Genomic DNA, 14,724 nt, shown 5'->3' on the forward strand with positions numbered 1-14,724 from the left:
CAAAACGATGAAGTAAAAAAAAAATCCATCTATCTTCATTAAGATAAATATTTCATTTCATTTCCTCCCATTTTTTTCTAGAATTAATTTTTTAATGTTTAAGTCTCTCATCCAGCTCGAATTCAATGGACTATATGGTGGAAGATATCAATTCAAATGCCTTTTCCACCTTTCCCAAAGGCATTTGTTAAAGAATGAATTCTTTTTCCAATTTTTGGTTTCTAAAGGTTTGTCACAAACTAGTCTTTTGTTTGAAATGCTGGTGTAACTATTTTATTCTGTTTCTCTATTAAAATGTTTTTTTATAACTGCTTCAAAATAAATTTTAAAGCCTAGGATTTCAAAGACCCTCTTCAACAGCTTTTCTCTTTGGTGAAACCTTTAATATACTGCCGATTTTTTCAAATAAATTCCTTATGATTTTGCTCAGTTAACATATATAAGCCCTTCAGTATTTTAAAAGGTTTTGCTGATAACATTTTTAACTTCCAGACAACTTTAAGAAGAGCACAACTTGTGAATATGGCCTAAAATCAAGGGACGAGTTGTATCTCATTCCTCACTCTCTCTTCCCTAGATCCTTTTAACTAAAGCAGAAATCAACAACCTTTCAGATTTGTCAAAATCATCATTTTTCATGCCCCTCCCCGAGGAAATAAGGAACCGCTGTCTGCAACTCTAAAGGCTGGTCTTAAAAGTGCGATCTTTTAAAAATGCAAATGCTATTAGAAGATGCAAATGACCAATCTCATTCAATTAACAATTTTGCCTAAGTTAGTCTTGGCTATATCACTCAAAATCACCTTCAATGCATGTCATATATTGTCAATCCCTACCCTACAGGCTGAAACAGCAAGGGGGTGGACATTTATTCTATGCAGACAGACCTGAAGACATATGAGACAACTTCATTTGACCTTATATCAAGTTTGTGTTCTCATTTGTCCAAATCATAAAATGTATGTCTTTCGATTTACTCCTTACCTAAATTCAATTGCTCTGGTATAATATGTGATAGCAGTATCAAACCTCTCTTCTGAGAATTCTTCATTTCCTCTTGTTTTCATAATTTCACCTTCCTGTAAAACCAAAAAGAAAACATACTCAAAAATAAATATGTAATTTAAAGAGGAAACATAACATCTATCTATATCCATATATCTTGAATTTCTACTTTCTTATAAATGTACCAAACTCCTGACTAGATTTTTAAATATATGGATAAAAAAAGTTCTTGATATTATGGTCTCATAAATGCGAGACAGACAGGTTCAGCGAAGTTGGAAAGCATATGAGTATGGTCCTATAGAGACATCAATGATGGCTGGCTACAAAATGATGGCACTTTTAGCCATAGCAATTCGTGAAAATGGGGATAGAGTGTCAGCCCTGGAGTCAAGAAGACTTGAGTTCAGATTTGGACTCAGATACTAGCTGTGTGACCCTGAGCAAGTCATTTAGCCCTGTTTGCCTCAATTTCCTCATCTGTAAAATGAACCGGAGAAGGAAATGGCCAACCACATTGCCAAGAAAACCTCAAATGGGGTCACAAAGAGATGGACACAGTTATTCCCTGCCCCCCCCACTCATGAAATGAATATCAATTCTTTTGCTTCTAAAAGGAAACAATGATAAAATGGGAAAAAAATAAGCAAAAGATGCTTAAAAATACAGTTTTTGGGCCATCTACAAACATTAACCCAAGGTAGTTTGGGAGTAGCAGAATGGGGAACAGATCTATAACTTCAATGATACAGAAAACCTTTGAATGAAGAAACTTTTCTCTACCAATGTAGCAAAGAACTGAGAGGCTAAGTGACTTGCCTAAAGGTATATAAACCAGTATGTTTTGGAAGTGGAGCCTGAGAATGCAGATCTTCCTAGTTCAAAGGCCAGCTATGCCACACTGCTTTTCACCCTCACCATAAATACTCTAAATATGGGACAACTATCCAACGATCAACAAGTCAACATAATACTGGAAAAGATGAACCATACTGATAATGATATTCTCAACAATATGTAATATTCCAGACTCATAGCCCCCAAAGAAGGCAAAAAGATATATTGTCATAGCTCTCCTTTGGGAACAAAGTTGGTCCCATAATGTCAGCATTAAGTTTTAATTTAAAGTCAAACAGGAAATCAGTCTGGTAGAAATTAGGCTTACACCAACACCTTACATCATATTTCGTAGTACATTCTAAATGAATACATGTCCTTAATGCTAAATAAATATCATACCATCAAAAAGATGAAGAGAAGCATATCATGTCATTATAGGTAGGAAGTTTACTCTTAGTCAAAAAAGAGAAAGAAGTAACAAAACACAAAATAACTTGGACTAGGTGAAACTGAAAAGCTTCTGCACAAACAAAATGATGCTCCAAATTACTAATAAGATAAATGTGAATCAAAATTAACTATGAGTTTCCTTTTATACCCTGTAGTCGGTTAAAGATGACAAAAGCTAACAATATTCAATGTCGGAAAGATTGCAGGAAGATAACCACACCAGTGCCTTGTTAGTGGAGCTGTGACTCAGCACAGCCATTTAGGAAAATTGTTTGGAATTATAAAAATGAATATGACGAATACAGAAAATTATGGGAAAAATGAAAATTTAATTTTCATAATTGTGAATGGACTACCTAGTTCAATAAAATGAGAGTATCAGAACCAATAAGAAAATAAAATTTCACTAGTACTGTTTAAGAAACACATTTTAAAAAACAAAGTAACACACACAATCAAAATGAACATCTAGAAATATTTAATGTTCAGCAGATGAAAAAGAGGATTTTCTTCCATTTTTTACTCTTTTGATTTCTTTTTAATATTTCCTGTTGTTTCATGAAGTCATCTTTGACTTCTAGGTTTTTTCTCTTTCTAGTTTTCCAAGGTCTAAAGCTTCATATTTTTCCTTCCAAATCATTCATTTTACCTGCAGTTCTTTCCTCCAGAGCCTTTATTTCATTTTTTTATCTCTCTCTTCATTTCTTCAAGTAATCCTGTTGGAAATTCATTTTTTCTTTGAGCCTCTGTAGTTTTTACGGAGGTATTCACTCTTTTTAGAGATCTCTATATTAATAACAATTTCTTTGTACCGGGTGGAGTAAAAAGGAAGTAATTTTAGGAAGAAGGCATTATCAGCAGTGAATGGGAAAAGAGGAAGGCCTTCTGGAGAAGGCAGGATTGAGGCTGAAGCTTGAATGAAGCAAAGAAACCTAAGAGGTAGCGATAAAGGGAAGAACATTCCAGAGATGGAGAATAGCCAGTGAAAATACACAGAGTCAAGAGATGCAGTGTTATGACTGAGGAAAATCAAGTCAGCCTGTGAAGTTGCACTGGACATTGTATGGAGGAAGTAAAATGTAAGATGACTGGAAAAGTAAGAAGAGGCCAGGTAAAGGCCTTTAGATGCCAAACAGAATTTAAGGGATTCAATGTTTGATTCCAGAGGCAATGGGAGCCACTGGAGTGTGCCGGGGGGAAAAGGGAGTAACATACTCAGAACCTTCCTAAATAAGAAGATCACTTTTGACAGGAGTGGAATAAAGACAGAAAAGATGAGAGACAAGGCAGAACACCCCCAAGAGACAAGTACAACACCCCCAAACGGGGGTGATGTACTAGGATGGTGACTGTGTAAGTCTAAAGATTAGGGGAACTATATGACAGATGTTGTAAAGGAAGACTGACTATAAGGGATTCATAAGGACAGGCCGTTTACCTTTTATATAACATAAAACATAAAATGTATGTCTAAGATTCTTATTAATAATTGGCGAGCTCATAAGAAAGAGGGGGGTAAACATGACTATGATATGAATTTAAAAAGTAAAACTATTTAGAAACAGCTAAAAAGAGTAACTATTTTATACAAATGAGGTGTAAGAGGAAGAAAGGATACAGAAGAATTAGATGGGGGAGGAGGACTGGTAGTTCTGGTAACCTACTTTCATCAGCAATGGGTTTAAGAGGGAACAATACGCATATATTTAGAAGAGTATAAAAGTCTTCTAAATTTAGAAGAAATAAAATGGTAGGGGTATAGAGAGGGGGGGAGAGGACAAGGGAGGGATTTTTAGCAAGGAGAATGAGGGAATAGGTAAAAGGGGGGTATAGAAGGGTGTTTAGATTTATGGGAATGGGAGGATAGGAGAAGGATCCTTGGAGGGGGGAAGGCAAGTAACAGGAGGGCAAGGTAATTAATCGGTAGACAAAAAGTAAAGCAATCAGGAGGGATAGGAAACAAGAGATACGCACAAATATAAAAACAAAGATCAGGAGTAGAGTATGTTTGGGAAAGTATATGTCTATATATGTATGCATATGTGTATGTATATATCTACAGCTATAGAGAAACATAACTAAACTTTATTGTGTCCTTCAGGGGTGGGGTGGGGGGAGGGAAAAAAAAGAACAAAGTAAAAAAGTACACAACAGGGAACAAAAAAAAACTCACAAGGAAGCAAAGAAAAGGTGGACAATTCTCAACACAACATGTATTATTTATCATATAGACTTTCTTGAAATGAAAATCTATTGTTGAATATTTTGAATCCTCTCTTACATTCTGCTATGCATACGACATGCTTTTTTTTCTTTCTTACTTTGTATTTAAGTTTCAATATTTAAGTTTATGATACGTTTTGTTTCTTTTCTGTATTCTGGTATTTGTGTTCTGGCCCTTGAGTCTAAAATAAAATTAAATTTAAAAAATGTATAAACTGACTAGATTAACAGAAAAGGAAACAGAATATCTAAATAAGCCTATTTTAGAAAAAGAAATTCAACAGGCCATAAATAAGCTTCCTAAGAAAAAAACATCAGGGCTAGATGGATTTACAGGTGAATTCTGCCAAACATTTACAGATTACTAATTCCAATATTAAGTAAATTATTTGTAGTAATAGGCAAAGGAGTCCTACAAACTCCTCTTATAAACAAATATGTTGCTAATACCTAAACTAGGAAGGGTAAAAACAGAGAAAAAAAAATTATAGACTAATTTCACTAATGAATATGGATGTAGAAATCTTAAATAAAATACTAACCCGGAGACTACAACAATATATCACAAAGATTACACATTGTGATCAAGTGAGAGTTATACCAGAAATGCAGAGATGATTTAATATAAGGAAAACTATTAACATAATTGATTATATCAACACAACAAAAATTATGGTTATATCAATAGCTGCAGGATAAGCTTTTGACAAAATATAATACTCATTCCTATAAAAACACTTGAAAGTGTAAGTATAAATTGAATTTTCCTTAAAATAAGAAGCATCTACCTAAAAACATAAACCATAATTATTAGTTGCTTCAACTGTTTTTTTAGTTGAGTCTCTAGAATTTTCCAAATATATCATCATATCATCTTCAAAAAGAGATCTTTTTATTACCTCGTTGTGCATTCTGATTTCTTCCATTTCTTTTCCTTCTCTTATTGCTAGTGCTACACATTTCTAGCACAACACTGAATAATATTGGTGATACTGAGTGTTCATGTTTCACTTCTGATCTTATTGGGAAGGCTTCTAACTTATCCATTACAAATAATGGTTGCTGATGGTTTTAGGTAGATGCTGAAAGCTAATGACTCCATAGCACATCAAGAAACAAGAAACAAATCAAAAGAATCAAAAAATATTAGACAATGCAAAATATCTTGTCAGAAAAAGAACAGACCTGGAAAATAGACTGAGTAGACATAATTTAAGAATTGTTGGACTACCTGAAAGCCACAATCAACAAAGAAGTCTAGACATAATATTTCAAGAAATAACAGAAAAACTGCATAGATATCATAGAACCAAAGGGCAAAGAAGAAATGGAAAACATTCACTGATCACCACCTGAAAGAGATCCAAAAATATTACAGCCAAATTCCAGAGTTCCCAGGTTAAACTGAAAATACATCAAAAGCAGCTGCAAAGAAATAACATGTAGCCACAGTGAGGATCAAATAAAATTTAGCAGCTATCACTGTAAATGAGCAAGGGGTTTGGAATATGATATTCTGGAAGGCAAAGGAGCTAGAATTATTATCAAAAATAAACTACTCAAAATATAGTTAGTCTTTCACAACATGAGTATTGTGGAAGGGTTTTACATAATGATACGCATGTGACCTATATTGAATTGCTTGCCTTCATAGGGAGGGAAGAGGGGAGAGAATTTGGAACTCAAAGTTTTAAAAACAGATATTCAAAAAAAAAGTTTTTCCATGCAACTACGAAATAAGATATATAGATAATGGGGCACAGAAAGCTATCTTGCTCTACAAGAATGTAAGAGAAAAGGGGACGGGGGGAATGGAGTGACAGAAGGGAGGGCTGACTGGGGAACGGGGCAACCAGAATATATGCCATCTTGGGATGGGGGGGGGAGGGTAGAAATGGGGAGAAAATTTGTAATTCAAACTCTTGTAAAAATCAATGCTGAAAACTAAAAATATTAAATAAATTTTTAAAAAAAGAAAAAAAACTACTCAGCAAAATATAATCTGTATTGTATGGGAGGACATAGACATCAGATCAAATAGAGGACTTTCAAACATGCTTGATGAAAAGACCAGAGCTGCACAGAAAATCTGACAAACATGAGACTCAAAAGAAGTATAAAAAGGCAAATGTGAAAGAGAAACCATAAGAGATTTGATGTCAAAATGTTTATATCCTTACAAAGGAAGAAAATACACGCAACTCCCAACAATTTTATCATTAGGCCAATAAGAAAGAGTCTTTGTGGACAGAGGGCACAGGTGTGAATGTAATATGATGAAATGACCTCAAAAAAAGAATGAAAGAGTAAAGAGCAGGAAAAGGGGGGAAGTGAGATGAAGAATGGAAAAAATTATCTCATGCAAAAGAAGTACATGAGAAAGATTTTACAATAAAGCAGAACATGTGGATGGGGAAGGAGAGGAACAGGCAATGCCTGAACCTCACTTTCACTTCAGTTTATTCGAAGAAAAAAAATTTTATCATGTACATATACACAGACACAGATATGCACAGAAAAAGTCATCTCACCCAATGGAAATGTAGTAGGGAAATGGGATAGGAGAAAGGGGAGTGGGTGGTGCTAAAAGTGGGAGGCTAGATTAAGGGAGAAAGTAATCAAAAGCTAAACAGATTTTTGAAGAGGTGACAGGGTAGAAAAAGAGGATTTAGAACAGAATGGAAGGAAATACACAGCAATCATAACTGTGACTGTAAATGGGATGAATGCATCATAAAACTGAATAGTACAATGGACTAGAAAACAGAATCTAACAATATGTTGTGAGACACACTTGAAACACAAGGACACATCCAAAGTTAAAATAAGGGGCTGGAGTAGAATCTATTATGCTTCAGCTAAAGAAGGCAAGAGTAGGAATCAGGATCTCAGACAAAGCAAAAGCAAAATATAGACCTAATTAAAAGAGATATTCAGGGCAACTTCGTTTTGCCAAAAGGTACCACAGACAATGAAGTAATATCAATACTTGAACATATCTGCAACAAATGGCATAGCATCCAAGTTCTTGAAAGAAAAGTTAAACGAATTAAAGGAAGAATAAAGACAGTAAAAATATACTAGTAGAGGACCTCAAGTTTCCCCTTTTATCTAGATAACTCTAACCATAAAATGAAGAAAAGACATTAAGGAGATGGATAGAATTTTAGAAGAAATAGATACAATAGATCTCTTGAGAATACTAAATAGGAACAGAAAGCAGTGCACCTTTTTTTTCTTCCCAACTGTACACAGCACCTTCACGAAAAAAAAACTGACCATATATTGGGACATAAAAACCTTACTAATAAATGCAGAAAAGCAGAATGATCCAAATGCACCCTTGACAGATCATAATGCAATAAAAATTATGTTCAACGAATGGCCCAAAGATCATACACTATGACCAAGCTGGATGTATATCAGGATTGTAGAGTTGGTTTAATATTCAGAACACTATAAACACAATTGTCCATATCAATAACACATATAATTGATACATTGTTTTCCTTCTTGGTGGGGCAGGAGGGAGGTAGGGAGAGAAAGAGAGACTCTGGAACTTAAAATTTAAAAAGAAAAGAATGCCAAAACAAATAAATTTCTTTAAAAAAAACTAAATAAGAATAACAGAGGAAAAATGGGAAAAGAAATTAAAGCTAGGGAAGAAAGATATGAAAAGATAATTAACAGCTTAGAACAAGAGGTACAAAACCTCATCAAAAAATGTAACTTGAAAATCATTGACAAAACAGAAGCTAATAATTACATGAGATTTCAAGAAATAATGAAATAAAGTCAAAAGATTAAAAAACAGGTGAAAATGTAAACTCTCTCACAGGCAAAACAAGTGACCTAGAAAACAGATTGAGAAGGGATAATTCAAGAATCATTGGACTACCTGATACATGAACAAAAAAAGGCTAGATATCAAATTTCAAATTTCAAGAAATCATCACAAAAAACTGCTTGAGTATCTTCGACCCAGACGGTAAGGTAAAGTGGAAAATAAAAGAATCCACCTATCACCTTGTGAAAGAAATATATGTCACTTGGTGATCTCATCAGTTCCCATAGATTAAATTATAATTTCTACGCTGATGACTTTCAAATCTACTTACTGAGGCCTAATCTCTCTGCTGACTTTCAGTCTCACATCAGCCTACCAGACATTTCAAACTGGATGTCCAGTAGACATCTTAAACTCAGCGTGTCCAAAACTGAACTCATTATCTTTCCCTCCAAATCCTTCACTCTTCCTAACTTTCCATAATTGGGAGTATCAATTATCCTCCTAGTTATTCAGGCTGTCGTCCCCAATTCCTCACGCTCTTTCACCCCCCCCCCACCCCCCCCACCCCATGCCAACATTAATCCATTGTCAAGCTTATCCATTTGACCTTTGTAACATCTCTGGAATAAAGCTCCCTTTCTCTTTCAATACCCTCACTCTTTTCACTACCCTGGTACAGGCCTTCATCATCTTATGCCTGGACTACTGCAACAGTCTGTTAGTTGGTCTCCCTTGCAAAAGTCTCTCCCCACAGCAGTCCATCCTCTACTCAGCTATCAAAGAGATCATCAAAAATGTATGTCTGACCTTGTCCCCCTCTTACTCAATAAACTACAGTGTCTCCCTGTCACCTCTAGAATCACATAAAATCCTCTGGCACTCAAAATCCTTCATATCCTCCCTCATCCCTATCTTTCCAGTTTCCTTACACTTTATACTTATAAAGTAGCTAGTGACACTGGTTTTCTAACTGTTCCTTGAAGAAGATACTCCATCTCCCAATTTCAAACATTTTCTCTGGCATTCCCCTTGCATGGAATATTCTTCCCTCCTCATTTCTGCACGATGGTTTCCTTCAAGTCCCAGCTAAAATCCTACCTTCTATAAGAAGCCTTTCCAGAACTCCCTTAACTTTAGAGCCTTCCTTCTGTTGATTATTTTGAATATATTCTGAATATAGCTTATTTATACATAGTTGATTGTTGTCTTTCTCCATTAAACTGTGAGCTCCTTGAGAGCAGGAACTGTCTTCTACTTTTCTTTGTATCTTCAGTGTTTACTAAAGTGTCTGGCACATAGTATTTACTTAATAAATGCTTACTGACTATAGTAAATTGAATAACCACTACCCATGATGAAGCAGATTACTCACCTCCTCACAAAGATGCGAAAGATTCAAAGAATAGAATGAGACATATGTTTCTGGATGTGGCAAATGTACGGACATGTTCAGCTTAACTATGCTTATTTGTACATGAATTAAGTTTTTCATTTTTTTCATGGGGGCAAGGGATCTGGGGAAGAGAGGAGCTAGCAACAGTATTGCCCCTCAAAAAAAGAAGAGTCACTGACACATGTCAAAATTTACAAGGAAAGTCAGAAAGAAGAAAGAAATGAGACAATTTTAAAAGCAACATGTTGATTTTATTACATTTATGCATTAGCCACAATATGTACTTTTAAGAAAAGCTCTATGTAAGAAACTCAGTTTAACATATAATCAATCCTCTTTTTCTGTTCCCTTTCATATGGACATTTCTTTTTGGTTAGTGGGAGTGGGGAGAAAATTTGTTAAGCTCAGAATAAAAAGAAAGAAAAAGCTACCTATACCCACATCCACTTCTTCCTCTTTTCTAAAATCTCTGATATTATCACTCAACTAAAACTGCTTTCAAAAGTTACCAATGATGGTTTTAATTACAAAATCCAATGGTCAGTTCTCAATACTCATTTTCCTTAACCCCACTGTAGAATCTGACACCTAACCACCCTGTCTTCTAGACCTTCTCCTCTCTGAGTTTTCAAGACATTTTTCTTCTTGATTCTCCTTCTACCTGACAACTTCTTCTCTGTCTCCTTTGATGGATCATCTTCCATATCAGGACCCTGGTCTTCCTCTATACTATTTCATATGATGACCTCATTAGCTCTTATAGGTTCAATTATCAATTACCAATCTATATATCTAGTCCTAGTCTCTCTCCCGAATTTCATTCCCTAATAACCAAACACCTCATGAATATATAGAACTGGGATGTTAAGATGGGTTAAGGTAGTATACACCTGTAATTCCTATTTAGAGACTCAGGATGGTAAATTGCCTGAGCTGTGACATCTGAGTTACAACAGGGCTAAACTGTTTAAAGCCTTATTGTCAGCAATCAGCTGATTCGTCCTGCACCCCAATAGTAGAGGGACGATGACCAGGATGCCCAATGAGCACCCTTCAAAGTCAGAAAGGGAGCAGAGCAAAACTTCTACTCTGCCTATCAATAGTATCAGACTGTGAGTGGTTACTGCACTTATAGCCTGATGAGACAGGAATATCCAGTCTCAACAGACAGACAGACAGACAGATAAAAGTGTTGGAACTTTTCCACAGGCATCTTAAACCAACATATCCAAAATAGAACTTGTTATCTATTCCCTCAAATCTACCTCATTCCAACTTTCCCTACCTCTGTCTAGGGCAGAGATGGCCTAAACAGATTACAATGTAATTGGGAAATTTTACAAAATAAATAAAAATACAATATAACACAGATGATATTAATTTGTGGTTTTCCAAGTCAATATGAGGCCAAGTTTGTATGTGAGTTAGACTGATCTAGGACACAACTTCAGCATCCCCTTTGATTCTTACTCTCAATCCCACATACTTGATTAGTTGCCAAGTCTTGTTTCAGCCTCCCCCAGCATCTCTTACACATATCCTCTTCTTTCCACTCATAGTCACCAGCCTAAATTAAGGCTCCCATCACCTCTGGCCTGGACTTTAGCAATAGTCTCTTAACTGGCCACCCTGCCTTAAATTTCTCCTTATTCTAATCCATCCTCCACAGAGGAATTTTCTTACAATTTAAGTCTAAACACATCAACTTATTCAATAAACTCCAAGGGCTTTCTACTACCTCTAGAATAAAACATAAACTTCTCCGTTTGGTATTGAAAGCTTTTTACAAACCTAACCCAAACTTAATTTTCTAGACTTATATACATTATTAGACATTACTCCTCTCCAAATATATGGTAGTCCAGGAAAACTGGACTTCTTCAAACTGTTTTTCAAACACAATCAGTCCCATCTCCAGGTCTCTGAAGTGGCTGTTCCTCCAGGCCAGGAATGCACCTCAACTCTGATTCAGATCAATCCAGCTTCTGCAGGAAGGCTTTCTGTGACCCCAGAAGTGATGAAGCCTTACCTCCAACTCTGAGGTTATCTTGTATTTATTTTGTATATACTTCTATATGAGTATGCTTTTCTCATCACTAGACTATAAGCTCCTCAAGGGTACAGATTGTTTGTCTTTGTATCCCCTGGCACAGCACCTTAAATAATGGGCACTTAATAAGTACTTACTGCTTGACTGATAAGTCCATTTGGGTATCACACATTCTACCAAGGAAATTTTTAAAAACACCAAGCAGTAAATACTATTCTTACCTTTATACAAGCAGCACAGTTCTGATATTCAAATTCTTCAACTAAATTGCAGTCTTCCAGTACAACTTTGGTTATATGGTACTTGTCTATTTAGAGATTAAAAAAGAAAATTTTGTAAAAAATCAAATGGAAAAAAGGATTGTGAAGATACAATAAAACTCCGTTCATTGTTAGCAGAAAGTAGTATATTACTTTCCTTTTTAACAAAGAAGCCTAATTATACCTAAATTAAAATGGGAAAAAATAAGTTTGCATTTTAGCAATATCCAAACAGTCTTATTTTCAGTTTGAATTTACATTGTAAGTTAAACAGGTATGAAACCACTTTTCAAAGCATAAAATAACAATATCACAACAAACTAAAAAAAGCCTTGATTGCCGGATTTCTCCTATGAAATGAAACTTTAAAAGCAGATATTAATAGCAATTCTTGATCAAAATTTAATAACATATAGAAGTATCAGTTCACTAAAATGGGCTGGTTAAACACACCCAACCAAAAGCCCCAAGTCTTCAGTCTGTTTTCTTCATTCAGACAACACCATCAAAAGTATAATATACTTTTCTCTGTCCCCAGTGAAGACAAATCACTGGTCACTGTTTATTCTAAAAACTAAAACTTGTCTTTACCCATGGTTCCACATATACAACAAAAACTAAGGTAACATTTGGAAGAGTTCTACCTCCAGCGGAAAGTACTTCATGATACAGACATAGTTCCACCTAATATCATTAACTGGTTCCATAAAGTTACTCACCACTGTGCAAAGAGCAACCTACTAGCACTAATCTGGTTGGGACACGTGACAAGGATGTTGGGGTGCTACATATACGGAACAGTAAGCAGGCCAGAAAAGCCAGATCACTGAGTATCTGGAAGCAATTGAAATGTGTAGATCAGAAAGTTATGAAGGGGTCAGCTGTGAAGGCTTTAAATGCCAAACATGTTTTTATATTTAATACGAGAGTTATGAGGACTTAATACACTTTATTGACTGGGAGAGGCAACATGATCAGACTTATATTTTAAGAAAATCCCTGTAAGAGCTGTGTAGGGAATGGATTAAAATGAGAAAAGACTTGTGGCAAAGAGATCAGTTAGGTTGGGGTTGGGCATGGTAAAATACAAGGGGATAAAGGATTTGAGTGTAAAGTTGAACTGATTCACCAAGGGATCCAGATAGGGAAGGGAAAAAAGCATATAACCAGTACAGGAATCATCACACCTGGAAAGTATACAGGGGAGGAGGGATTATGTGAGGATAAAAAACAGAGTTGGGGTTGTAAGAGATAGGGAAAAATGGAGTAATAGAGTATGATGAGATAAAGGAATCTCAGAGAGTTCATTAACAAGGAGTATAATACTTGTGGATGATGGCAAGATCAAATTTATGATTATCTCTGTGTGTAGCTGAAATAGAATGTTATGAGAATTGAATAGATTGAGAACTTGGAAATTAGTGAATGTGAGAGAGTATCAGCATATTTGCTGAAGTCTCCTAGTGTGAGGGTGAGACCTGTGGTGGACTTTGAGCCATTTCATCCTTCACTGATGAAGGAAGGACAATGCACTAGGGGTTGATAGATAACAGCCACCAGGCTCTAAATGGGTAACCAAATTTAAATGGCATGGACTCAAAGAAGAAGGGATTGCTGAGTAATATTCGTAGAGGAAGATCTACAGGTAGCAGTGGGAAGCAAGGATAATTCTAAGGCCCCCACCTCAACCAGTGAATCAAGGGGTGTGGATAAAAGAGAAACCAGTGATAGAAAGGGAAGTGGCCAGGGATGCAGTGTCATGAAAAGGCAGCCAGGTCTCAGTAAGTGTCAGGAGATGGAGGGAATGGAAAAGAAAAGGTTTAATATGAAAACAAGTTTGTTAATTTAGCAGGCATTCCACAGAGCACAACAGAAGGACAGATTTGGAGAGGAACACTGTTTGAGGGGGGTGAGAATAAGAAGGGAAAGGACAGTTGGAAATAGGGAATTGTTTGTACATTGGTAGCCTGGGATTCAGACCTCCTGGTATGGGGAATATGGAAGGATGGGAGTAAACTAATCATTGAAGAATGAATCTAGGAAAAATATCTATGGAATATCTGAAACATAGGTGGTTGGTCAAGGAAGGGCCTCCCTCAAACTCTAGGCAAGTGGTGATGCTATGACTCGTCGAAGTCTAAGAGGCCCATCTCACAGCAGGCAGAAGCAGATGAAGGTAATTTGAAGAGAAGACAGCAGTGGGAGGCAGCTCTTGTCTAGGGATAGGCTATAAAGCAATGGTGGGACCCTGGGGTAAAGACTGGATTCCAGGCTGACATAGGGCTTGAAGAATTCCCTGGGAAGACTATAGAGGGAAAACAGAATCCAGAGGGGAGTGGCCAGATATCAGGCAACTGAAGGAAGCTATATGAAGCTCATCCTATTGGAAACAGGTATTTACACACTAGTTTATGACCACCTCGAGGCCAAATGGAAATCCTTTGGATCCAGGGAGGGATAAAAGTCAGGTCATAGTACTTTTCAACAAAACCTGTCTTTGCCCTAAGTAGCTGGTGAGGAAAAGAGGATGGCACCAGGCAGTTTACAGTGGAATTACAGTGGAGTTGAACAAAAGAGTTAATGCTAATAACCATGGCCATTCCTGTCTTCATCAATGTGGTGAACAGGCCCCAGGTGAGTGGTATGGGGCTAGTGACCTTGCTAATGCCTTTCTATATTGTTCCTGTGGCTAAAACTAGCCAGGAGCAATGCC

At 36.2% G+C, this 14,724-nt stretch overlaps 1 protein-coding gene across 1 annotated transcript in view; it reads right to left on the reverse strand.

Moving 5' to 3' along the window:
- Positions 1–14,724, reverse strand: part of TTC3 (tetratricopeptide repeat domain 3) — a 142,871-nt gene that overhangs the window by 108,067 nt on the left and 20,080 nt on the right. Inside the window, exons 8-9 of the mRNA XM_036747973.1 lie at positions 11,973–12,058; positions 985–1,079 (exon numbers count right to left, since the gene is read on the reverse strand). Coding sequence (XP_036603868.1) covers positions 985–1,079; positions 11,973–12,058 — 181 coding nt within the window. The remainder of the gene's footprint in view (positions 1–984; positions 1,080–11,972; positions 12,059–14,724) is intronic.

This window comes from Trichosurus vulpecula, chromosome 2 (assembly GCF_011100635.1).
Source record: "Trichosurus vulpecula isolate mTriVul1 chromosome 2, mTriVul1.pri, whole genome shotgun sequence".
In the NCBI taxonomy this organism is placed as follows: domain Eukaryota; kingdom Metazoa; phylum Chordata; class Mammalia; order Diprotodontia; family Phalangeridae; genus Trichosurus; species Trichosurus vulpecula.